At 37.3% G+C, this 25,652-nt stretch overlaps 1 protein-coding gene across 1 annotated transcript; it reads right to left on the bottom strand.

Moving 5' to 3' along the window:
• On the bottom strand, nt 1-24,061 carry Ube2j1 (ubiquitin conjugating enzyme E2 J1). Its single transcript, XM_027928239.2, has 8 exons — nt 23,740-24,061; nt 15,164-15,237; nt 14,302-14,433; nt 12,158-12,242; nt 11,805-11,910; nt 10,841-10,970; nt 8,465-8,584; nt 1-3,242 (listed from the first exon to the last, which is right to left on the bottom strand). The coding sequence occupies exons 1-8, from the start codon at nt 23,768-23,770 to the stop codon at nt 2,964-2,966; spliced, it is 957 nt and encodes a 318-aa protein (XP_027784040.1). The 5' UTR covers nt 23,771-24,061; the 3' UTR covers nt 1-2,963.
• Between the last annotated feature and the right edge of the window lie 1,591 nt (nt 24,062-25,652).

Here is a 25,652-nt window from a genome sequence, read left to right as displayed (position 1 = left end):
CAAGGTATGAATAGTCACCAGTTTTATTGAGCAGCTCAAACTAGTTCTGAAGGCACCTATTCAAGAGACATTCCAAACAGCTTCTGAGCAATGCACAGCTTCCCACGAGGGTTTCAACGGCACACATGATAATGTACACATTATTCTTGGTTAAAGTAAGGTTCACTAAATGTCTTCACTTTATACTTACTTGCAAGTAATAAAACAATGTACGCTTTTCAGTACTTCACCCTAGGTTTCTGCTCAATTAAGTTCAAGTGTGTGAGGTTTACTTGTTTACTGATTCTGATCTGCAAAAACAGGCAAGCTTCAAGATACCAGAATGTTTATTCATAAACTGAAAATAACAAAAAGAGTCTTTATTCTCCTGAAATAGGAAACTGTATATTTCCGTAGTCAAAACAATAAACAATTTAAGATTTCTTTAAAAAATTAGTTGAGAATCTTGATGAAATTCATTTATTTCAGTAGAATAAAACAATAAGCAGCATGGAAATATAAAGTGCTACATAAAAGCCCCAATACATAAAATTTGAAAGTTCATTGGCTTTAAACAGTTACAAGTGAAACAGACATATTTTTATCAAGCATGCTATTTTAACTACCTTAATAAGTAGTAATGTGCTATGTTGGTCAATGAAAAAGCCAAGAGTTACCTAAATCTGAGAATTGGGGTAATAAGGAGTCCTTTACATCTTTATATACCAGATTATACTTCTAGTTTGGCCTTATGCTTGAATTAAGGGTTAAAGTGGGGCTTTAAAATAACAAGTTTTCTGAAGAGGCCCTTCAGTGGGGTTTCAATAAAAATGGCCTCAAAGATCAATTTAATGTGGTTTATTAACCACACAATGGGGATCAGATTGACAATTTCAGATTTTTAGGAAGACCATTCGAGGTGAAAGAGGAAAAACGTGCCACTTCTACATGTATGTGTCAAGTGCTAAAAGACCCAGAACAATCAGGCAGGTGTCCAGTTCCTTGAGGGATAAGGGAAGAGACACAAATCAGATTAAAGAAGGATCTGCAAAATGCTTAATTGTAAAGCACAGGTACAGCCTGTGGAAACAATCAAGATCACATACATCCAGAGGCTGGCTCAAGTTTGAGAGGAAATAGAAAGAAGATTGTTCCTAGCGCATGATTAATCTCAGCATAGGTTGAGGGCATGGGATTTATTTCTTAGGTGATGCCAATACCTGGTCTTCCCAGTTGGGTCAGTGATTTCTTGCTTGGAGACAACTGACCCAATATTTCTAATATCTTGGGTTATAAACCAAGACTTCAGGATGTATTTTCTCATGGCAATAAAATTATAAAATGGAATCTATAATTTTCCTGACATGAGGTCTTCATAAGTCCTTAGGCTTTTCAGACTACCAACTTCAGCTAGATATAACAGAAAAAAAAAAACCTGAACAACTTTAAAATGCTAATTTATTAAAGTTTAAAACAACTCTATATTATATAATAGTATGCAATATGTTCTTATTTTAGATGCAGACTTAATGGAAAACTGGCCATCAAGTAAAAATAGAAATTATGTCTGATGGTTAGTAGATCCAAAGTCCTGTGTTAGGAGTAAAAATTAAATTTGCTTTTAAAATTATTTTATGAATTGCTTTTTTCTAGCCCATAATTTCAGTTAGTTAAAACCACATAAGGACTTCATGAATACCCTCCCCAAACTATCCAAATATATATGGGCTAACTTTCATGGACTGGTCTAGAACTTAAATATCATTTACATTGAGTTGTACCCCCAAAAAAGTTTACAAATGCACTTTTAGAGCAAAAGCTGTTTGAAGGCTGGGGACTATATTTAAAAATTAAAACTTCATTAACCACACTCCACGAGTGCCCTCAACGCTGCTAACCGCACATGCTAGAGGCAATATTTTCTGAGTCTATGGTCTCACCAGGCAATTTGATGACAAAATTATCCATCAGCATCTGTGGAGCTGACTAGCATTCAGTGATATACTGATTTTTTTCACTGAAAATCTTTCTTGGGCTTTGATTAGGTGGACTATTATAAGTTTTTCTAACTTTTATCACTAATACTTGGGCCCTGAGGTTTTCTATTAAAATGGTACATGAAATATTTAAACATTATGCATATTTCTGGAGTAATTAAAATTTATAGTGATTACAAAGCTAGGTATATAACACATTTCAAAATATATACAATTCAAAGCAAAGCAAACATTCAAATCTTTAGATACTCCCACTGAACTTCCCGAAGAAAATCAAACAATTTCTGGCTTGGACTCTTTCTTCCTTAAGACAAAGACCTATGGAGGACTGTTTTCTTTCTTTTAAAATCTGTGTGTCTATTGGAGAAAGAAGATTGATAACAGCATATCAAAGTGGTTACAAAGTACTTCCTCTTCAAGTAACATCTGATAACAAAGATGTAATCTCATTTCCTCATAAACATTTGATTCAAATAGATTATATTAGAACAGTTACAGAGTGGACCGTCCCAGTATGAATGACACTTTAAGGTAGCTACTTGAGTCTTGTTTTCCCTTTTCAACTCTTCTGTCCCTAGATCATTCTGCCTAGGTAGAAATAGCACTCAATAAATGATATTGAGTAACTAGTAATACTCAGGGGAACTTAAAATACCATCATTTATCTGAAAAATTCAAAGAACTAAACAGAAAAAAATATTGCAAATTTACAGAAGCTGAGGCATTAGAAACAACAATAAGTTATTTCCCTATGAAGCAGATCAAATAGTGCGACAAGAAACTGACTTCTAGTCCTTTACATTAAGCAGGACACACTGCTGGATATAGTCTAAATATCTAGCCATATTTATATTGAATTTATAAGGATCAAAAAAGGAATGGAGGATAAATACAAAATAATCTTTTTGTAAACAATTCTTAGATTATACCCAATGCAGAATGTTTAATGAAGCAGTTGAATCACAGCTCTTAAGTTGCAAAACAATATTATAACTCAAAGTCAAATATGTACTCATTGGCCAGATATATTCGTCGGAATATAAGAGCTGCCAATGCCAAAGTCAGAATGACAATCAGTACAGCTGATCCACCGTGATCAGTGTGGTTGTCTCTTGGCTGCTGGCCCTGGATTACATCTGGTGAGGTGGATGACCTTCTTTGACTCTGCTGCTGGGCCCGGCGCTGTCGAGGGCTCATGGAGGTATTCTTAGCTGCAGGTTGGGTAGGTTGTTGAAAGGATGCTGCAGATGGATTCTGGACTCCATACTAGAAAATTTTAAGAAATTTTGTTTAAAATTGGCAAAAAATTTTTTTTACATATGCGTGTTATCTATCCAAGAAAACACAGAATATCTGAGTATTAAATATGACCAATGACAAAATTACCAACAACTATCTGAATGCTGAAACTGGTAACTCACCCTGTTGAAAACAAGTAAAGCAACTTATTCTGAGCACCCAAAAAGTGGAGGAGGAATTTAATAGCAATGAAATTGATAAGGCAAAATTTACCCATTTTTCCCATAGATGGCATTCTACTTTGCTCCAAGATGCACCTCCAGCAGTACCTGCTAAGCATCTGGCCATGATTTTCTTTCAGAAGATCCACAAAGGGAACAGTTTTATTAACACTTTCTGCTTGAAAATTACCCATCTTAAACGGGCAAAAAGGGCAGTTCTCAACAGTGTGCCATCATGAACCAGGTTTTTTCCAATATTATCTTATTATAATCAATATTCTTCCACCAACAGTAATGAAGCACAGGAAATAATTTCAAACCATAAATTCTTTATACAAATATTTTTTTTAAATCAGGTGCAATTTTCAGACCAGTCTAATCTTGTTCACAATTCCTGGTAAGTGAACTGAACTCAAGTCCAGAAGTATCTGTTACTTAGTACTGAACACTCTGTGCTATGTATAGAGTTCCCTGGGTAAGTAAGTGCTAAGAAAAAATTTGGTAGTAGTAATGTGACTCAGTGTGTCCTCTCTTTCGGCACATGGGTTGCTCTCCACAAAGTACTGTATAGTAACTGCTTTTTATCATTTCATTGACTGGTCAGTCAGAGCTTAACTACAACGTGATACCAAATGGTTCCAAATACTAAATATAGTTAATATATAAGAAAAAAAATGGTGATGGTATGTTCAAGTAAGCTGTATAAAATACAAATTCCATTTAATTTATACAGATACTTTAACCCTACCTCTACGGTCTTGAATTCTTCTATTAAAATATATTATTTATTGTATACTGGTTATACATTATCATCAGTACACATTCTTTCAAAAAAATAAGAATGCATGTTTTATTCAGAATAATGCAAATATTTTAAATACAAAATGTTTAAAATGCCTCATTAGATAAAATGTAAATATTTAGAAGAAAAAAAATCAACATAATTCAAAAACTTTTAAAAGGATGAGCTAGGCATGCTGGCACTTGCCTGTAATCCTAACTATTTGGAAGTTTAAGGCATACAGATGGGCAAGTTCAAGGCCAGCCTAGGCAATGTAGCAAGACCCAATCTCAAAATAAATAAAAAAGGGTTGGGGATGGAGTTCAGTGATAAAGCGCCCCTGGATTTTAATCACTAGTACCAAATAAATAAAAGGTTAGAGACTGGACTCTGGGTTGGCAACAGCTTTAAACATTAGGGGAAATACTGCTAAGTTACCTACAGAAGAATTTCTATTTCAAATCTAACATTCATCTCAATATTGAAAAGCTTAAATAATCTGAATTTCTTACAACATCCTTGGGCATCACTCAAATGCAGTATGACCCACAATACAGAGGTTAAAAGGAACTACAAACTTTGACTTTAACATAAAAGTTAGTGCTAGGGCTAGAATGTAGGTAGTAAGATTGGAGCTCAGTAGTAGAGTGATTGCCCAGCACCTGCATCTAAGCCCTGGGTTTGATCCCTAGCACTGCAAAGAAAAAAAGTGCTGATAACAGAATTAGAGTTGCATGAACTCAGACCTCCATAATCCAGGATGCCAAGGAGCAATCTGCTCATTGAAGAGTGCTGATACAGAAAGCTCAGTGTTTTTATGTCATCACAAGTGTCGTAAAATGAGTTAACAAATACTCAATAGGTTGAACTGAATTATAATAGCCTATATAGAAACATTCCAGTTGAAATCTCCCATTCTTCTGATTGCTCAACCCCAAGAAGATGAAAGTAATAGAGCCAAAGTATTCAAGGCTCAAAGGGAAACACGTTCTTAAGGAAAAGAAAAAACATGGTGGTAATATCAATCTAGAAATTAGCACTAGAGATTGAGTCAGATTAAAACTTTTATTTTTACACATTACTTTTTCCATTAATTTAAGAGAACATTATCCTGTCCATAATCCTGACCAAAACAGGAAACTTTATCATTATTAGCTTGGCTTTGTCGCTTAGTAGTTGCGTTATCCTAAGCAAGTTAGTTAACCTAAGTCAATTCCCTCAACTGTACAAGGATAGAAACCAATTCAGCAGTTATGAGGATTAAATGGCATAACGATAATAAAGTGCTTAGTATACATAACTGCTTATTAAATGTTATTATTAATATTATTGCTATCAATATATCTCTTTGGAGACAATAAAAAGTTGTGAATTTACTTACGACAGCTTTTTGACCCTTTATTAGTATGATTACTATATTTAGAAAAACAATCCTTTAAAATACTGACTATAGATGATATTTTAGTACATGTACTTAATGGAAATATTTATATGGATATAATATTTTAATTGGGTTCCTATGTTTCAGATGTCTTTTGGATGCTAGATCGCTAACTGAAACCTAGTGTTTTGATACTATAAAATTCTAAAATTTTTCCTATTTAAAATAACCACAGTCAAGGTTAAGCAATATAATATCAACTTTTCTACAATAACCTATAAAAACCAGTATCTACTTGAACATAAAATGAATCACTTATTTGGAAATTCAATCCCTGGGAAGAGCACAAAATCTGACAGATCAGAACATGAAACTCCATCATTTCTACATAACTAAAAAAACTGCATCAGAAACAATAAATGGCCTGATGTTACCTGTTGTATTTTAGACTTTGGGCAATCTCTAACTCCAGCAAGGTATTAAAAAAAAAATAGCTTATCAGGAATTTGAGGTATACCATCTCAGTGAATTTATATTATGCTTGCATGTGAAGCAGATATGCCTAGCTAAAACCAGGTTTCAGTCATTCCCATAGTGGTCAAATTATATAATCACACTTTGAAATAGTTTATATGTAAATGTAATTAAAAGCCCCATTTGGCAAATATAGACAATTTAATTTTTATGGTAATTTTAACTAAAATTGTTCTCAATTAATGATCTAATATATATTGAAAAAAATTCTAAGTTTTATGAACATTAAAATCAAAATGGGAAATACTATAATAATATTATTGCCGTACAGTCTAATTACTTAAATTTCTTGATTTCTTTGTCTGTATCCCTAGTATTTTTTTAAAGTGTCAATCCTAAAATTCATTCAATCAACAAGTATGTATTAACTACTTACTATATACAAAGCATTAAGCCAAGCACTGGGATTAGTCAAAAGAGCCTTGACTCTCAAGAACTAATGTTCAGGGACATGAGATAGGCAATAAATAATTAATAACAAAATAAATTACAACTGAAAAATGTAACAAAGTCATTTTATACAGATTTAAAATGTACAAAAGATAGATTTAGATATGTCACAAATATTAAGAGACCATCCCAAATAGGTTTTTAAAAAAATTACCAACATCATCTTAGTAATAATTTAAAAAGTTATTTACCAAATAAAAACCAATTAGAATACTAATGATAAAACCAATTAGAATACTAATCAGACCAGGTACAGTGGTGCACACCTGTAATCACAGCGGCTCAGGATGCTAAGGCAGGATGCTGGAGTTCAAAGCCAGCCTCAGCATGGTGAGGTGCTAAGCAACTCAGTGAGACCCTGTTTCTAAATAAAATACAAAAAACAGGGCTGGGAAGTGGCTCAGTGGTTGAGTGCCCCTGAGTTCAATCCTGGGTACCCCATGGCCCTCTCAAAGAAAAAAAAAGTAATAAGGAAGTTTTAACACTTCAAATTGACTTTAATTCATTATATTCCTCTGCAATTCATAAAATTACATTGGGATCATATAAAAACAATTTAAATTCATCCACATATACTTTCTTCCCACACCTCCATCTTCAGTCCCCTAGAACTTCCCCTAGAGGACGCTCTCCCTTGCTTTTCTCCAACTCACTTTTCTCTACCCAGCTCACTCTGAATAAGAGAGAACCACTCACTATTCACTTCTAAATCAGAGTAAGTTATTCCTGACTAAGGGGCAAATATGCATTTGCCCAGCTTTTCCCATTTTCCTGACCCTTTAAAGTCCTCTATAAACTAATGGGGAGATATGAACTTAACCAAACAAACCAAAAAGACCCCCAAACAGTTCATCTTTTCTATATAGAAAGGAAAGTCCTTATTTTCCCTCCTAATCCTAATTATTTAGCACTGATCCAATCATACTTTTTAAATCAGTCTCTTTGATTACCTAGACACCAATTTTTTTAGACAATAGTTCAGGGCACATCTAGCAATACACAAAGAATTCATTCATTCTTTCATCCAAAAACTATTAGACACTTACTATGTGGAAGGCAGTACTATCCAATAGAACTGTAATAATAAAGATCTATATCTATACTTCTAAATATGGTGGCCACTAGCCATATGGAGCACTTGAAATGTAGTTACTGTGAGCAATTAAGTTTCAAATTTTATTTAATTTTAATTACTTTAAATCTAAATTCAGATAGCCACATATGGCTTGTGGTTAGTGTATTGGACAGAACAAGTGTCAAACTTTCAGTTCCAGATATTTATCTAGTCAGTGCCTTTATGCAGTTTAAAAAACCTGTCGAGAAAGTGTCTATTTAGAAAGTGGCTAACATTTTATTTCATTCAGAGTCTAGAACTACTAGTTACTGAAAGTAACTTAAAATTTTGAGTACTCACAGAATTCTGGAGGGACAAAAGAATTTAAAAATTATTTAGTCAAGCTAGGCACCGTGGTGCATGTCTGTAATCCCAGCAACTCAGGAGGCTGAGGCAGGAGGATAGCAAGTTTGAGGTTAGCCTTAGCACCTTAGTGAGACCCTCAGCAACTTAGCAAAATCCTGTCTCAAAATAAAAAATTAAAAGGGCCGAGGATGTGGCTTAGTGGTTAAATACCCCTGAGTTCAATTTCCAGTACTAAATATATTAATTTATTAATTAAATACCACTTAACAAAGAAGAAAACTAAAACCCAGAAAGTTTCATAACTTGCTTGATAATATATGTAATTCATTAGAGGGACAACTGGGCTACAATCCAACTATTAGAATGAAAATTTTCAGATATTTGATCTGGGGTCTTCTCTTTCTATTCCAAATAACAATAATAATATAGATACACATATATATTAAAAGATAAAAGTCATACCGATGTGCTGGCCGTAGCACCCTGGAATGTTGTAGGAACATCATCTTGTATATCATTTAGTGAAAAAGAGTGGTTTAAGTCTGATTCAGCAATAGTCTTTCCAGATGAATTGACTTCTGCCTATATATAAGACCCAAGAGTAGAATTACAAGAAGAAACATACAGAATAACACACAATCTACTAAATTTCTCTCTTGGGTTTATTTTAATTGCTAGTTTAATATCTACTACTAATAAGTTATAAGCTTGAGCACTCATGTGCCTGATACCATCATGGCTAAATATTAGAGGAAGAGGCATAAGCAATCCATGTTCTTAAGGAGAACAATATCAACACCCATGTTCACCCATGTTCATAATCTATAATTTAAATTTAAAATTTCATAATCTACAATTTCAAAACATCTCAAAATTGAAGTATTTTGGGTAATTTTTATGTGGAGCTGACCTGAATTGATGTCAGTGAGACTAGTAGTCTTTATTCTACATTAGTGTAGATATTGCCAGACTTGCTGAGTAAATATTAATGGATTTGATTATAAGCTGCTACTTCAGATTCTACTAAATGTTAGTTAATATAGAGCTACTATATTTTCTAAAATCTGAGAAATTCTGATGTACAAAACATATTTGGCTTTAATATTTTCAGATAAGTTATTTTAAGTGTTAATAAGCATCCTAAGAAGGAAGAAAATATAACTGACATTTATACCTCCTTTTCTAGGCACTACAATAACATAGAAGGGAAAACTTCCCAAGAACTGGACCTAAAGGACAGACATCATGCAAAGAAGTAGAGAAGAGAAGGCAGCATATTGTTTAATGAAGGTTAACATTTTCTTTTCTGGAGCTAATTAAATTCCAAAACATAAGTGTAGCCAAAGTAAAAGTACTATATAAATCCTATGGTTGGGTAAAACATGTATAAAAAAGGGATAAAAGGGAGATATGTCAAAATATTAGCAGTAGTTATTTCTTGGGGATGGGATTATGGATGATTATCATTCTTTTTTATTTTTTGTTTTTAAATTTGTTCTAATCAGTTATACATGACAACAGAATATATTTTGACACATTGTATACAAATGGAGCACAACTACTACTTCCTCTGGCTGTATACAGTGCAGAGCCACACTAGTAGTGTAATCACATGTGTGTATAGGGTATATGTATATGTCTGTCTTATTTCACCGTCCTTCCCAGCTTCTCCCCTCCTCTTACTCCCCTCTACACAATCCAAACTTCCTTCATTCTTCCCTATACCCTACCCCCCCACTATGGATCAGGATCCGCTTATCACAGAAAACATTTGGCCTTTTTGATTTATATTTTCTAAAATAATGGCTAGAATTTTTAAGCACCTGGGACAGTTCTAAATATAATGTATGTATTACATGTATTAACTCACTTAATCCTCACAAGAATCCTAGGGGATATAGGCTAGGTTCCATTATTATTTACAGATAAGAAAAAAGTATAAACAGCTGTGAAGTCTGAGGCAGGAGGATCATGAGTTCAAAGCCAGCCTCAAAAAAGCAAGGTGCTAAGCAACTCAGTGAGACTCTGTCTCTAAATAAAATATGAAAGGGCTGGAGTTGTGGCTCAGGGGTAGAGCACTTGCCTCGCACGTGTGAGACCCTGGGTTCAATCCTCAGCACCACATAAAAATAAATGAATAAAATAAAGGTACTGTGTCCAACTACAACTAAAAAAATAAATATTAAATATATATATATATATTAGGAGAGGGGCTGTAGCTCAGTGGTAGAGCACCTGCCTCGCACATGTGAGGCACTGGGTTCAATCCTCAGCACCACATAAAAATAAAGAAATAAAGACATATAAATTAATTAATTAATTAATTAATTAAAAAAATATGAAATAGGGCTGGGGATGTGGCTCAGTGGTCAAATGCACCTGAGTTCAATGCTTGGTACCAAAAAAAAAATAATAATAATAAAGGAAAAAAAAAAAAGGCCCACAGTGGTTAAGTAACACATCTGGCTGGCATCACCCTACTATGAGCAGTGAAGTTAAGATAAGAACCCTGCCATTCTAATTGTATACCAGAGTCAAAGTTAACTGCCATGCTATAATGCTTTTATGAATGTAAACCATGAGTTTTGTAATAAGAAAACAATTATTTGTAAAATCTCATTGCAATCAAACTACATTGCCTTCTTTTTATCCAGAATTCAAAAGTAAACAAAAAGGGTACCTAAGTAGAATTTATTTAGGGCGTATGGTCCTAGCATGTGTGAGGCACTGGCTGAGATCCTCAGCACCACATACAAATAAATAAATTAAATAAAGGTAAAAAAATACAATAACTTTTTTTTTTTTTTAAAAAAGAATTTATTTAGGAATCTACAGTACCTTAAAACTGATTTGTCTAGCCAGTTCCTTGGCTTCTTGGTCAGCCTGGCTTGAATCACTTCCAGATTTTAAAGGCAAGAGGACATCCTTCATGGCAGAGCCACATCCTTCACAGCAGAAATCTTGTGACCTGGCAGGAAATAATTATGTGCAATGAGTATAAGTCAAATAGTTGAATGTTGATCCTTTTTTGTTAGATATTCAAATACTGAATGATTAAATTTAAAAGAAAAAGAGTACTGAGGCTGTCTCTGCCTTTGGAGAAGGCCCACATTCTCCCTTGAAGGCATATTCCTTGCTTTACCCAAAGCCTTGCCCCTATTCCTCCTTGAATATGACTGCTCTTGGTTACACAGACAAAAATGCTCCTGCAGAGGGATGTAGCTCAGTTGGTAGAGTGCTTGCCCGCATACATGAAGCCCTGGGTCCAATCCCCAGCAACACACACACACACACACACACACACACAAACTTCTGGAAAAAAATAGAGAAGGTAACACTACTAGGCAATCACAACTTGATAAAATCTCCTGAACTTTATTCTAGATCATTTAGTGAGTTGTTGCAATGAGCTATATATTACAGATGCAAAGATGGATAGAAATTTTGAACCTTGTGGAAAGCTACATGTAAATAATTGCTCTGGTTCTTTTCCATCTGTAATACCATCCAAGTAGAGACAAATGGCCAGTAATGTTTTCCAGGAGAAAAATTATATTTCACTGTAGTAAAATAAATCTTAGTGAAATATTATCAACTACTTTTTAAAAACAAGACAACATGAATGCAACATTTTTAGCTTCTGGTCACTCCAAAGAAATTAGAATTGGATTTGTACAGCAGCAACAGAAAGACCAGATCCTGGGAGCAAGGTCACTCACAAAGTTAGAGACAGCCTAGTTCCTAACAGTCATCACCCACAATAGTACTCTCACCCTAACAAAAAATGAAATACACAACTTACTTTTTGGCAAGTGCTTTTCTTTCCTCAGGTGTGTAATCGAGAGAACCTATGGCTCCCTCTCCTTTTGTTGGCATAAACCCAATGATGGCTAGTAATGCTGTTCTTACTGAAATAAAAAAAATTAAACATTAATTCTGAGTTTTTTTGCAAAAGGAAAGAGAGAGAGAGAAGGCAGCTTTTAAGTAGGGAGATTGTATTACAATGCTGGCAAAAATCTAGACATGGATTTTTATTATTATTCAATGACACCAAATTATTTATCCGAAAACAGCTTCAGTCTCAAGAGTCTTTTGTATTGTTACTAATTGGTTGAAGTCATATGAGATTTATATTCACTATTAATTAATACTTACTACTCCATGAGGGCTGCCAAGTTTCAGGATGATGTCCTGAGATGCTCAAGCAGATTTTCTTGCCCACTTCAAAGCGTCCATTAGCCTTAGAAATACAGAGTACATTTAAAAAATTAAAAATTATATATGTGTACCTAATGTTTTATACTTTCTAAATATATTTTATCTTTATATTGATATGTAAATAATAAAGATATTTTTAAAAATAATGTAACTAACAGGAATACACATTTTTGTCTTCTTATAGATATTCCAAAAATACAAAAATACATGTTGGATGCCAAAATAATAATAAAAGCTGTTTTTAGAAGGTGTATTAGCACCTTTTTGAAACTGAGTTGTATAATCTAAATAATAAACATACAAAGAGATATTGATGCCCTACCCTGTACCTCAGATAAAACTAGGGTAAGTTAGGTTCTAAGATAAAATCTAAGGCCTCGTGTCACCTAACCTGGTATTCATGAGTAAAAGCACAGAGAAAAAGGCTTTGAGACAGGAATGATTTGCAGAAGGATGATGCCATTTAATAAGATAGGAACACAGAAGAAGAAAATCAAAGACATTTCAGTTTTGGACATGAATCTGCCATCTTAGTTGGAAAGCTACTGATAATGTCCTGCAGGCAGGTAGAAATGTAAGCATACTGAAGTCTAAAAAGAACATACAATACCACTGGCATCTCTTCCCAGAGGTAAACATTAGGCCATTTCATAGAAATAAAACAAAAAAGACAGCTACAGTGTGAACCTGCAGAACATCCATTGTTAGTTCTCCTAAATAAGAAGTTAGATATAAGTTCCATTTTGGCAGAGACTTATAACTTACTCTCTGCTGCACCCACTGGGCCTGGCACAAGACTTACATTTAATAAATGTTTACCAAATTAAAGTTAAAGAAGACTTTTCAAAACAAAGGAAGTAAATAAGAAGGAGTGCAACACTGAATATCAGGAGGTCAGGGCCAGTTCTCAGTGTGGTAAATCTAACCATACCATGAGGTAACTAAAAAATATTTCTGTACTTGTTGGTAAAGAACTGCTGCCAACTACCCCCACTAATGCAAACACACACAAACCAAGTTTCCCTTCACATCAGCTTCTCCCTCAAGACTACTTGGCTTTTCCCAAGATCTAGCAAACTAAATGATGTAAGTCCTGACTACATAGTAGGGTACAGGAACCTGCTTCAGCCCTACGCTAGCATTAACAATTTTCAGAATCACTCACTACTTGTTAAGTGGCTTTTATACACCAGGAATTTTACTGTGTGATTCTATCACAACAGATAAGAACACTGAACTTCAAAGACAGTACGTAACCTACACACAGTGTAATGGAAACAGTGTGGGTTTATAGATTCTAAAACAAATGCTGGCTGGACATATACCTGTAATCCCAGCAGCTCAGGAGACTGAGGCAGGAGAATCTCAAGTTCAAAGCCAGCCTCAGCAACTTAGCTAAGTTCTGAGCAGCTCAACAAGATCTTGTCTCTAGTGAAAATATAAAAAAGGGCTAGGGCTGGGCACAATGGCACACGCCTGTAATCCTAGCCACTTGGGAGGCTGAGGTATTAGGATTACAAATTCAGGGTCAGCCTAAGCCACTTAGGGAGACCCTGTTTCAAGAAATAAATAAATAAATAGGACTGGGGGTGTAGTTCAGTAGTTCAGCACTCCTGGTTCAATCCCCAGTATGAAAAAAAAAAAAAAAGAATACACTCTAAATTCCAGATCATCTCAATGAGGTAGGCATCATTATTCTCATTGTGAGTATGTGGAAACCAAGGAAAAGAGTATTAAGATGGTGGGACATTAAAGGTATGATATAACCATGATATACACTAACATTAGCAGCCCTTTGTTGAGTATTTAACATGTGCCAGACATTGTGCCTAGCATTCTGCATATATTAATTCATTGAATCCTAACAACTTGCTATGACATTTATGCATTCATTAATAGCACTTCTCAGACATGTCAGCTTCCTAGGAATTATTTTGAGGGAATAAATGGCAGTCCCAGATCTAGATGCAAAAGGTAAAATTACAACTTTATCTCTTAATGAAAATGAGTATGCTGACTATATTTTGCAGCCCCTGGGAAGTGTTAAATCACAATCATTCCCAAAAGCCAAGAATTCTTACCGTTAGGAGAATAATGCTTGGTGGCTTCATGGGATACTCTGGTGGCAGTACTATTCGTCCATGATAAACTCCTCCATCAAAATCAGAATCTGGGGGCCCTCTAACTGTGAAGTGCCATTCAAAAAGGTTATCCTGAACAAAAAAAAATAATAATAATCCAAAAGGAATCAATAACATTAAAAAGTTTGATAATTATGAATATTAGAAATACTGCCAGGTGGGAAAAATCAAATGTTTTATATCATTGCTAGGCTAGTTTCTAATGCATGAAAATCTGAGAAATAAAAGTTAAATAAATATTATAAATAAAAGCTATTTAATCTATAATGTAATAAATGCTTTATGTCTCATAAAAGCTAAAACCTTTTTAACAAAATGCATTTAAAAACTTCTGAATGTTGGGCTGGGCTCAGTGGTAGAGCACCTGCCTGACACATGTGAGGCACTGGGTTCCATCCTCAGCACCACATAAAATAAAAAATAAAATAAAAATAAAGCTATTAAATTTTTTTTTAAAAAGTTTGCATAGACATCTGAAAGATGTCTATGTAAAAAACCCAGGTCAAGGCACTGAGTCTTCCAAACTGTAAAGTGTCTGAGGTTCTTTTCACTTTCTTTCCCTCAGTCTCAAGACCTAACACAACTTAACATAAGATCCATTTAGACAAGAAATCTGCTCTGTCTAAAAGTGTGATTCTGAAGACTAGTGAGATATGTATGAAATAAGGAATAAAACAGATCAATAAACCATATCACTCACCTGTAATGACTCAAAACAATAAAAAAGCAATTTTAAAGAACTTATTTTAAAGATTAAAGTATTTAATTCTTCCATATGAAAAATATGGAGATAGAAACTAACCTCCAAAGGCTGCGCATGGTAATGATCTGTTGGATCTTTCAATTCTGCAGCTTCTTTCATTAAACGTTTAACAGCTAAAATAAAATTCATAAGATAGAGATATTTAAAATATGCTTTTCTGAGTGATTAACACAGTCTTATAAGCCTAATGAAAAAGTTCCTACTTCAATGAAAACTGTGCAATTCAACTAAATAGACAGTAAAGGTTTAATTATGGGGTAACAGTAATAAACAGAGGGGTGGGGGATGGTAGCTAGACATTATAAGAATGGCATACTTTAGAGGCTGAGGTTGTGGCTCAGTGGTAAAGTGCTCACTTAGCACATGTGAGGCACTGGGTTTGATCCTCAGCACCACATAAAAATAAATAAAATAAAAGTACTGTGCCCATCTACAATTAGAAAGAATTTTTTAAAAAAAGGAATGGCATACTTTGGAAGTTACATATTAAATTAAACATATAGGGAAGATACTACTTTTATCTTGTAAATACTTACATACACTTTCTATGTGATAGCATTTACCTAAGTTCTTTAAAAGTATTAACTCATCTAAAAAAAAACTCATTTAATCCTCAAACTACTAGATTGGCATTATTTTTATCTTCAATTTCCAGTTGAGGAAACTGAGACACAGAGGGATTACATAACTTATTCAAGTTCAAATAGCTAGGAAATGACAGCTGGGATTCCAACACAGGCAGTCTGACTCTACTTGTTAAAATGAATTTATTAACAAAAATGTGCCCTCTGCATCTTGTGCCCAATGAAAAGTAAATCCCCTTATATCCTCAATCTTTTGGGTCTTTCCACCATTATTTTGCATTAACTTAATAGGGCTGTTCCAGAAGTCCAGTGATTCTCCATAGCCCTAATTAAATTTCTTTTCAAAAGAACTCTTCAGGGCTGGGGATGTGGCTCAAGCGGTAGCGCGCTCTCCTGGCATGTGTGCAGCCCAGGTTCGATCCTCAGCACCACATACAAACAAAGATGTTGTGTCCGCCAAAAACTAAAAAAAAACCAAATATTGAAATTCTCTCTCTCTCTCTCTAAACAAAAACAAAAACAAAAAACTCTTCAGCTTAATTAAAACCTCCAATGCACTGACACAAAACTATTCTCCACCTCACCTACACTTAGATTCATTTCTATTTTTATCCTCACCCTCCACCATTGAAAGTCTCTTTCATGCTCCCTAATACATTTCAAGTCTGGCTAACCCAACCCAATCATCTTATTTGGTGTATATATCCCAACAGCTAGGCATGGGGCTAAGGCAGAGGCTCAGCAGTAGAGAGCTTGCCTGGTGTGTATGAGGCACTGGGTTCAATTCTTAGCACCACATATAAGTAAATGAAAATAAAGGTCTATCAACAACTAAAAAAAATATTTTTAAAAAATAGCTAGGCATTGTTGAAATGGGGGGGAAGTCACAGACAATGGCACATTAATGCCATTACAGAATCATCACCAACAACTTCCGCTAGGACACAATGCCACCTAATGTTCCTACATTCCCTGGTAAGACACCAGCCTACTCTCTTCACCTAGCACACTAAGACAGTTACACACCTATCCTCATCTCTCCTCTTCCACCTCTTTCGGTTAATAACAGCAGCCTTTTATCTCCAAGATAACTGCCTTAGCAGGAGCAGAATTAAAGCCTAGCACCATCTACAATCCTATCTCTATCTGTACCCTTTTTCCCTCCCTATTGGCTCTCAAAATTCAATCCTCTGATATGTGCTCTGAATCTCAATCCTTCTCACTTTAGGTGAGAATCCCTAAATTAATGACAAAGTCAGAGGGAGGACTTCTCAAAACGTTCCTCAAAACTACTAGTTCAATATGTGCTACAGAGAGACATGCACAAGATGTTGGGAGGGCTAAATGGGGATTTAACTTTAGAGCAGACAGAAGAGAAAAGGAATCAGGTACCCATATCTGAAAAAAATAAACAGGTAATTACTCATTTGGGTATGACTAGGCAGAGGGAATAATAAAAGTAAAACGTGTAGAAGATAGGTTGGAATGTTATAGGGAAAGAGGTTAACCAAGAAGCATCCACATATATATAATCAGAGCAGTTTGGGATTATGACTTTTCCACAAATTATCATTTGAATCAAAGGCTCATAGGCTTTAAAAAAGCTTAAGTCACTACCCTAATTCATAATTATTAACATTCTTTTCAATCTCCTATTCTGAACTAAGCCCCTGTAGGCAGAGACTTTGTTCACTTGACCATCAAATATTCATTGAGTTCTCAACTAGGTGCTACAGCTACAATCACAAACAAAATATAGTTTGGTCACCTAGGAGCTTATAGTTGGGAGACAGTCAATAGAAAATGGCATAATAAATGCTATATTAGAAACATACACCCTCTTTCTCCAAGTTCTAGACACTAGGCTTTGTTCAATTCTTTAAACACATTCTACATTCTCTCTAGTCCAGGCTTTCCTACATAATGTTTCCTCAGCTTATAAAGTTGCTCCAACTCCCATCATCATCTGGACTGGCTCCCACTTTTAAGATCTTGAGATAACTTCCTCAGGAAGATCTTCTTGACACCTTCCTTTGTCCTCCCCTCAGAGAGGTAACTAGCGATTCTCATCTGGACAGGAGTAGAGACTTGAAATGCTCTCTAAAGGATTCTAATGGCCACTCAGGTTTGGAAACCACTGCTATAGAGACTTGGCTGAGTCCCTTAATATACATACTATACATCATCTTAACACTCTGAGTTTTGTGGTTGTGGTGGTACTGGGAATGTTTTACCACTGAGCTACATCTTCACTCCTTTTTGTTTATTTTGAGATAGGATCTCACCAAAGTTGCTGAGGCTTGCCTCAAAATTGTGATCCTCTGGCTTCATCCCTTGGTGTTGCAGGATTACAGGCATGTGCCACTATGCCTGACTTATATTTTAGTTTCATAAGGTTCATCTCACTTGTAGTTACTTGTTTAACCTCTGACTTTTCTGCTAAACTACAGTAAGGACAATGTATATCTACTTCACTGCAGCTTCCTCTGGGCTTAGGATGGAGTAAGGTCTCAAATATTATCTGAAGTGAATGTTAATGTCTTTTTCGAACATCTCTCTTTCCAGACTCTCATTAAAGGCAATAGTTTTCAAACGTACTTGACAATAAGACAAAATAATTTATTAAAGGAAAACTTAAATGAGAATCCCAATATATAAAATGATACACAACCTGTTTTAGTTGAAGAGAACAGTACAGAAGGGCCTGCAGGGCCTACTTGCCTCCCATATATTTCACTCCTGAAGGAGCCATGAAATAAGTATTGAAAACAAAGCCACATGAAAATATCATTATCTTAATGAAAATTATCTAAAATAAATAAAATCAAGGAAGAGCTTGTGAAGTTAAGTAGTTTGGTTGCTATCAGCAATCAAAAATGCCAGAGATTGTTTTCCTTCATTTCTCATCAGCTGGCTGAATACAACAATAATCATGCTGAAGAAGTCAGACTTAGGTCGTTCCATACCCTTATCATATTTTCTCTGCTTTGTCCCCACTTAGCTCAGTTCATAGGAGAGAAGAAAAGAAACACCCAGTGGTACCTCATATTATTGTGGGATATATAAAAGAGTAAGAATTGCTATAAGAATACATCTGTACCAATCCTGTAAAGGAATTATTAGTTCTTAGATCACACAGGCATATGTCATGTGAAGCTAGAGCCACATAGCCAAACAGAAGGTAAGATTTGTTTAGTGTTTATATAATCTATTTTTATGAATGCTCTCATGAAAAGGAATAGAGAGTCTGGATTTAGAACTGCACTAAATTTTTTGCTCTGACATTTTGCAGCTCTAAGTCTTTGAACAAGTCACTTAATCTTAATGTAGCTCACTGTTTACATTTGTCAAACGAAAGTCAATAATTGCTTCATATCATTCTCCTTTCCTTTTCACCCCTACCATTCCCCCAGGTCATGTATTTTAAAGGTTAAAAAATGATCTTGGATAAGGCTGGGGGTATAGCTCAGTGGTAAAGTGCTTGACTAACGTGTGAAACCCTTGCTTTGATCCCAAGCACTACCAAAAAAAGAAAGAAAAAGAAAAACTGAGATATAAAGCCTTCTCAATGATTCTCTCTGGTTCAAAAATCAGGCCTTGGCATCTGCAGATGGCCTTATGGCATGGCTCCCTGGGCTGCTGCACAGAACTACCACTGCTATAGGATAGTTGAGGCTCAAAGTGCTACCTGGCAACTAGGGCTAGAGCAGAGTCTGCTCTTCCTTATACCCCATCACTTGATTTCTCATGGCTAGTGGAACTTTTTCACTGTAGCTACTCTCAGTTCTTTGCAAGATTATTCTATGGAACCCTCCTCTTATGTGGTGAGATAAGCCAAGGAAGGGAAGGTTGAAACCTGCATACCTGTTCTTCTTATAGATACTACCCTGGACACTCTGAATCAAAGCTCTAAGCTCCTTGAGCCCCGGCATTAGCCCTCTTCACAATGCCCACTCTAGCTCACTGGGCTTCCATTGAGGTTTGGAGCCAAATCCTGCTAAAAATAAAGGGACCATTTATAGAACTCTGTGTCCCAAACCTTAATTTCTCTTGTAAAGCAAATATCTTAAAATTATTGGTTCCCAAAGCATGAGTGAAATGCAGAAGGCAGAAATATTGAGGATGTGAATCCAATATACCAACTGCCTTTTCCTGCTCCCATAGTGAGTAACATTTAAGTAAATGTTTAAGGACTAATTTTTAGCATCAAAAGCTCCTGCAAAGGTATCCATTCAACATACATTTAAAGAGTGTCTGAGTGCTGGAGGCAGAGAATGACCAAGACCTGCTGCCTGGCCTCAAAAGGCACACAGTTAAAATTAGAAGGACAGAAAAATAATTACAACACTGTGGCAATACTATCCAGGTACAAGGACTACCTTGAGGGGCTGGGAAAGGCTGAAGCTTTAAAAAGCTTGAAAAATAAAAAGGAATTCTGGATGTTTTAAATGAAAAGCATTTCAAGCAGAGATTCCAACAGGAACCAGCACATATGAGAAAAATTATTCCATCTGGAGAGTAGTTCAGGCAAAATGAATAGATGGTAAAAATATAAAGGAACACAAACATAATGGGCAAAGAGGCTAGTGAGGAAGGCAAGGGTCAAGACTTAAGCAGCCCTGCAGGCCAAGCTAAGCAGTTTATTTGAACTTTATCCACAGCTATCAGGATGCCATTGAATATTCTATAACATTAAGGCATGATCTAATCAGTTTTTATTTCCTTTTAATTGATTTGGTGACAATAGTGACTGAAGGCTGGGAGGAGGGGAGTTATGTGTTTCAGGATAGGGATAGTACAAAAGAGTTGACCAAGAAATCAATAATTCCTACTGGTGCCTGAGTGCGGTCAAATCCCTGAGATGAGAAATACCAGCATAAGGAACAAGTCTGGGGTCTGCGAAGGAGAGAAATCTAATGGGTTTAGTTTTTATACCTCATTATTTTTTTCAATCTGTAGAAAATCTGAGTGAAGATGTTGAGTCATCAGTAAATTCTATATATTTATAGCTTAGGAGAAAGGTCTGAGTTGGATAGTAAAGCCGGGAATGATTAGCATGAAGGTGAGGTCAACACCAGCAGCATGAATAGAACAGTGAAGGTGGGGGGGCATCTTTGGACCAGTCTCTCATGTTCCTATCACCTGCTGCACGTATCCACAGCCTCCTTCTGAGGAAAGGTGCTAAGGAAAGTTCCTTGTATATAGGTTTCCCTACTTTGAACTACAAGACCCTATCACCTGGGGCAGAGGAGAACCAAACAGGGATCAGAGAGCTTGATCCAGAGACAACTGCAGGCTAATCAGAAGTTTATGAGGTGTCCCTACACAGAGCTCTGTCCACAATCCCAAGCCCATTCCAGAAAAAAAAATCATAAAAAGATTTCCCCCTATGAAATGAATAAATGGACACAGGCCTTTAACCAGCTGTCTGTATTGTTTTCATTTAATTTTCCCATCTAATACAACCCCACGTCAGATAAAAAGGATGTGTGGTGTTTTTAATCACTTGCATTCACATAGGCATTATCAAAGGTCTGAGAATAAAACTAAGGAAAAAAACACTTTCACTATGCCTCTCAGCATTTTTAGTAAGTCCCACACCTCATCTAATTCATCCTTCTCCAAGAACTCCAAATGATCCAGACAATAAATAAATAAATAAATAAAAAGATTTTTTAAAAAATACTTTTTAGAATGGCAACATCATCTTTGCGGAAATAAAACCAAAAAGAGAATGCAATTTTTGACACAGCTACAAGGATGTCAACCAAAGTGCAACCAACTGGTAATAAGCTGCATACTTTGGAAATCTACAGGATTCTGGATAATTTCTAAAGTTGGAGAATTTTTAAATCTTAGCTATACTAGCCTATCAAAACTGAACAAAATCCCCTAACAACTCTTGGAACCCCAAAAGTTTCCATTCTAACCTTCACTACTACTCATACTGCATTATTCTCTGGACATTGCACTAAGTATCCCAGCTGTCCTAATGAACCATGCAGCTAAGGAGTCACCACACGATTACATATGTAAGTTTTTTGTGGGGGGTTATTTGTTTGTTTTGGTACTGGAAATTGAATCTTTCCTTTCTTTCTTTCTTTTTTTGAGACAGGGTCTCACTAAGCTGGCCTCAAATTTGTGATCTTCCTGCCTCAGCTTCCCGAGTTGCTAGGATTGATTATAGGCGTTTGCCACCATGCCCAGTTTCATCACAGAGTTTTCTTTAAACCAACTGCTATCTAAAAAATTCAAACATTTCTACCATTGAATCTCAAAAACTAAACTTTTATTCTTTCTCTTTGATCTTTTTTTTCTATTCCTGAGATTCTTAAGTGATGAGCTTTTTTAATTTATTTTTTTAATTCCTGAAATTCTTTTTTTTTTTTAGAGAGAGAGTGTGAGAGAGAGAGAATTTTTTAATATTTATTTTTTTAGTTTTCGGTGGACACAACATCTTTGTTTGTATGTGGTGCTGAGGATCGAACCAGGGACGCACGCATGCCAGGCGAACGCGCTACCGCTTGAGCCACATCCCCAGCCCTCCTGAAATTCTTAAGTGGTGAACCTACTGAAATTGAATCTATGTCTTAAGACATTCTTACAGAAGTCATAACCTTCAGCAGACTATAGTCTATAATGCCCAAAATTTATTGACTGATTTTACACAGTTGGTCACCTAAGGACCTTTTTTTAGCCTGACAGCACTCAGGCCAATAAAGCTGTTCAAGCAATATTCTAGAGCTGTTTTGCATATTCTGAATTTTGGGGGGTGGGTGGGAGGAAGGGTACTGGAGATTGAGCTATGTTTTTATTTTTTATTTTGAATATTCTGAACATTTTTTTAAAAAAATGAAAGATTTACACCTGGTGCAGTGGTACATGCCTATGATCATGGCTACTAAGAAAGCTGAGGCAGGAGGATGGCAAGTTCAAGGCTACCTGGGCAACTTAGCAAGAATCTGTCTCAAAGTTAAAATAAAAGGGCTGGAGATGTAGCTCAGTAGTAGAATACTTACCTAGCATGTGTGACAACCTGGGCTCATTACTCAATACCACAAAAAAATAATTAAGGATCTATAATGTCAACTCTTTCTGAAAAGACGATATCCTTGCTCATTTCTAATAGGTAGCAATCTTGGAAAGAAAATTCTAAGCAGCAGCAAGAATTGGTCAAACCATCAGTAACATCCCATGATTTACCATTCAGAGCTGAACTGAGGTTCTTTCTCTTGACAAATTTATCAAGATACAAACAGAATAAATACCTTTTATGGAATCCATTGATTAGTTAAGTTCTGTCTTAATCTGAGAGAGCTGGTTACTTTTCTTGCATTTTTTTTTAATGCACCAGAAAATAACTGGAGACTAGGGTTGTTTGAGCTGCTTATGAATGAAGCAGGGAAATTCAATGCGGGAAAGAAAAATCTTTGTGACTGAATTCAGATATATATCTTATTCAGCTAGTTTGACAAAAATCATGGTTAAGTCATGACAAAATCATCTCAAGTGCATGGCTCAACTAGTTTTTTGGCTCTTTGGTTAAACATTTTAGTTGCAGAACATTTCCTTCGTGTGTGTAATTCTATTTGCTCCAAATGGTGCAAATAGGATATTTAAACGACCAACACTCTAATGTGAGTGAATCAAAAAACTATACAAGTCCAGCGGCGGCGGCGCGGAGGGGGAATCACTACGGTATCAAGGATGCAGGTACAGCAAGGGGCTGTTGACTATTACCCATGGACATCACCTTTACACCTGTTCTTAGGCACCAGTTTATGACCCGGCTCTATGGGGCGAAAATGGGGAAAGGAGAGGCCGGGTGCTAAGGGGTTCTGGCGGTTCCCGGGGAGCCGCGGCGAGAGCCCGCCCCGCCCTGCGGCCTGCACCTCCCGGGCAGGCGGCGGTCTCGCGTAGAGCGCGGAACCGCGAGCGCAGCCGCGAGGAGTGGGGGGACACGTGAGGCCGCCTGCGCCGGGCCCTAGGGCAGGGGGTCACTTCGCTCTCCCCGCCCACCGCCCTGCTTACCCGGGCTCTTCAGGTTGTAGCGGGTCTCCATGGCGGGTCGCTGGAGCGGCTCGGGTCTCCCGGCCGCTGTCACCTCCTCTCGGCACTGCCGCTGTCCGGTCTCAGCGTGGCTCGGGCCGACAGGGTCTGGCCGAGGGGCCTCCGCAAACGCCGCCCAGCCCAGCCGGGACTGCGGGCGGGGTGGCGAGGGTGCGGGCGAGGCGCGGGCTCCGCGGTGGCGCCGCCTCCTCCGCTGCTCCCCCGCCTCCCTGAGGGCCGGGCAGGCGCCGGCGCCGGCCGGGGCGTCGCTGAACCGGGCGCCCGGGGTGCAGGTCAACCTGCTTGTCTGGCCGCGGGCCCAACCCCGCCGCGGCCGCCGGCTTGCGTCACCCGCCCTCGCCCGGGTTTTGTGAAGTTGTCCTGACGTGGCAGTCGCTTCGTGGCGGCCCGGTCACTCAGCGGCCGCCGCCCGCCAGGCACTGCCCTTCGGAGATCTGCAGGAATGGGCGGCGCTCTCGCAGTGCCTTCGCCGCAGCCCCCGAGGCTGACCTTCGCGGGCCACCCGGGGTCCCCAGGCGGTGCAGCGGAAGCGGCGCTGCAGGCGGGTCCGGGATCTGGCCCGGGAGCGCTGCGGGTGGCGAGGGCCCACGGGGTCGATCGCGTGCAGTGCTTCTGGGTCCAGTAGCTGTTTGGGGTGGGGTATGGGCTTACGTGGGGGGAAGCCAGCGATGAGAGAAAATCGAGTAGGATTTTATAATGATTTTCCCCTCAGACTTGATAAGATGCAAGACACCGTTTTAGGCAATTCGGGAAATTTAAAAAATAAAACTTGTCCAAAAATCAAACTGGGAGTCACATTGAATTTAAGTGAAAGAATACGAGTATGAAAGGTTAAAACTCAAGGGACACACTTCATACTTCTTTGTGGAAAGAGTGGGACCGAGAAAAAGGAATGTGGGTTCATAAGGCCTGTGAGACCTCAGGAAAGGAGGGTGGAAGGACCCCGGGTGGTGGGAAGACTGAAGGGAGGATTTCTAGGTGGGATGAAGAGGGTTAATCCGGTTGGGCAAGTTTTTGTTATATAGAAGAGTCTTAAATTTGATTTGTTTTATATTGTTCATCTAAAACTATAAGTGAATTTCTTAGTGTCTGGATTTCACGAGCAGCTCTTTGGTTTTGCAGTACTATGGATTGAATCTAGGTGTGTAAGGCAAGCGTTCTACCAGCTCCCTTACCCCACCTCTCTCCCACCCACCCCGAGGGTCTTGCTAAATTGCCCAGGCTGGTCTCCAATTTGCGATCCTCCTATTACAGGTACATACTACTGCCAGAGTGAAATCGGGAGGAATAAAGAAGTGAACTTTATTTAAATCAGATGGTATCTTTTAGGCCATTCCATGGTGGTGTTTCTTGAATAGTAAACTGATAGTCTGGTTGAAATAGGAAAATAAAACCAGATTCAAATGTGCTGCTTCATTCACTCATTTATTTTTTGTTTTTAATCTTCAGATTATCTTAACACTTTGCACCCTCTCCTGCCACAGATCTGTAAAGGCCTCTAGTTTATGCAGTAGGCCTTACAATAGCCAGGCCTGCCAATTCGATTGTTGATCAGATCATCAGCCTCTGGGTTCAATTTGCTTCTGGGGCTCTCCTGAATTTTCCTCTCCGCAAAAGGCTGGGAGGAGGATGTTTTACTTTTCTTTCATTGTGAAAGCCACCAGTACCTAGTCTGCCCCCTGGGGCTCTTTTCCCCACAAGACTGGATTAGTAGGAGCCAGTATAGCTTCTCCATCCTTGGTTAAACACAACAAATCTATTCGGACAGTTTAGTTACGGGTATATGTCAAAACTTAATTTATAATCTTGCTGCAAGAGCAAGGCCAATTTCAAATTTTCTCTAGACAGAGACATTTACAGAGAAAAAAGTACTT

Source organism: Marmota flaviventris, chromosome 6 (genome assembly GCF_047511675.1).
Source record: "Marmota flaviventris isolate mMarFla1 chromosome 6, mMarFla1.hap1, whole genome shotgun sequence".
Lineage (NCBI taxonomy): Eukaryota > Metazoa > Chordata > Mammalia > Rodentia > Sciuridae > Marmota > Marmota flaviventris.
Note: the sequence above shows the minus strand (reverse complement) of the source record. Positions and strands in the feature narration are given on the sequence as shown.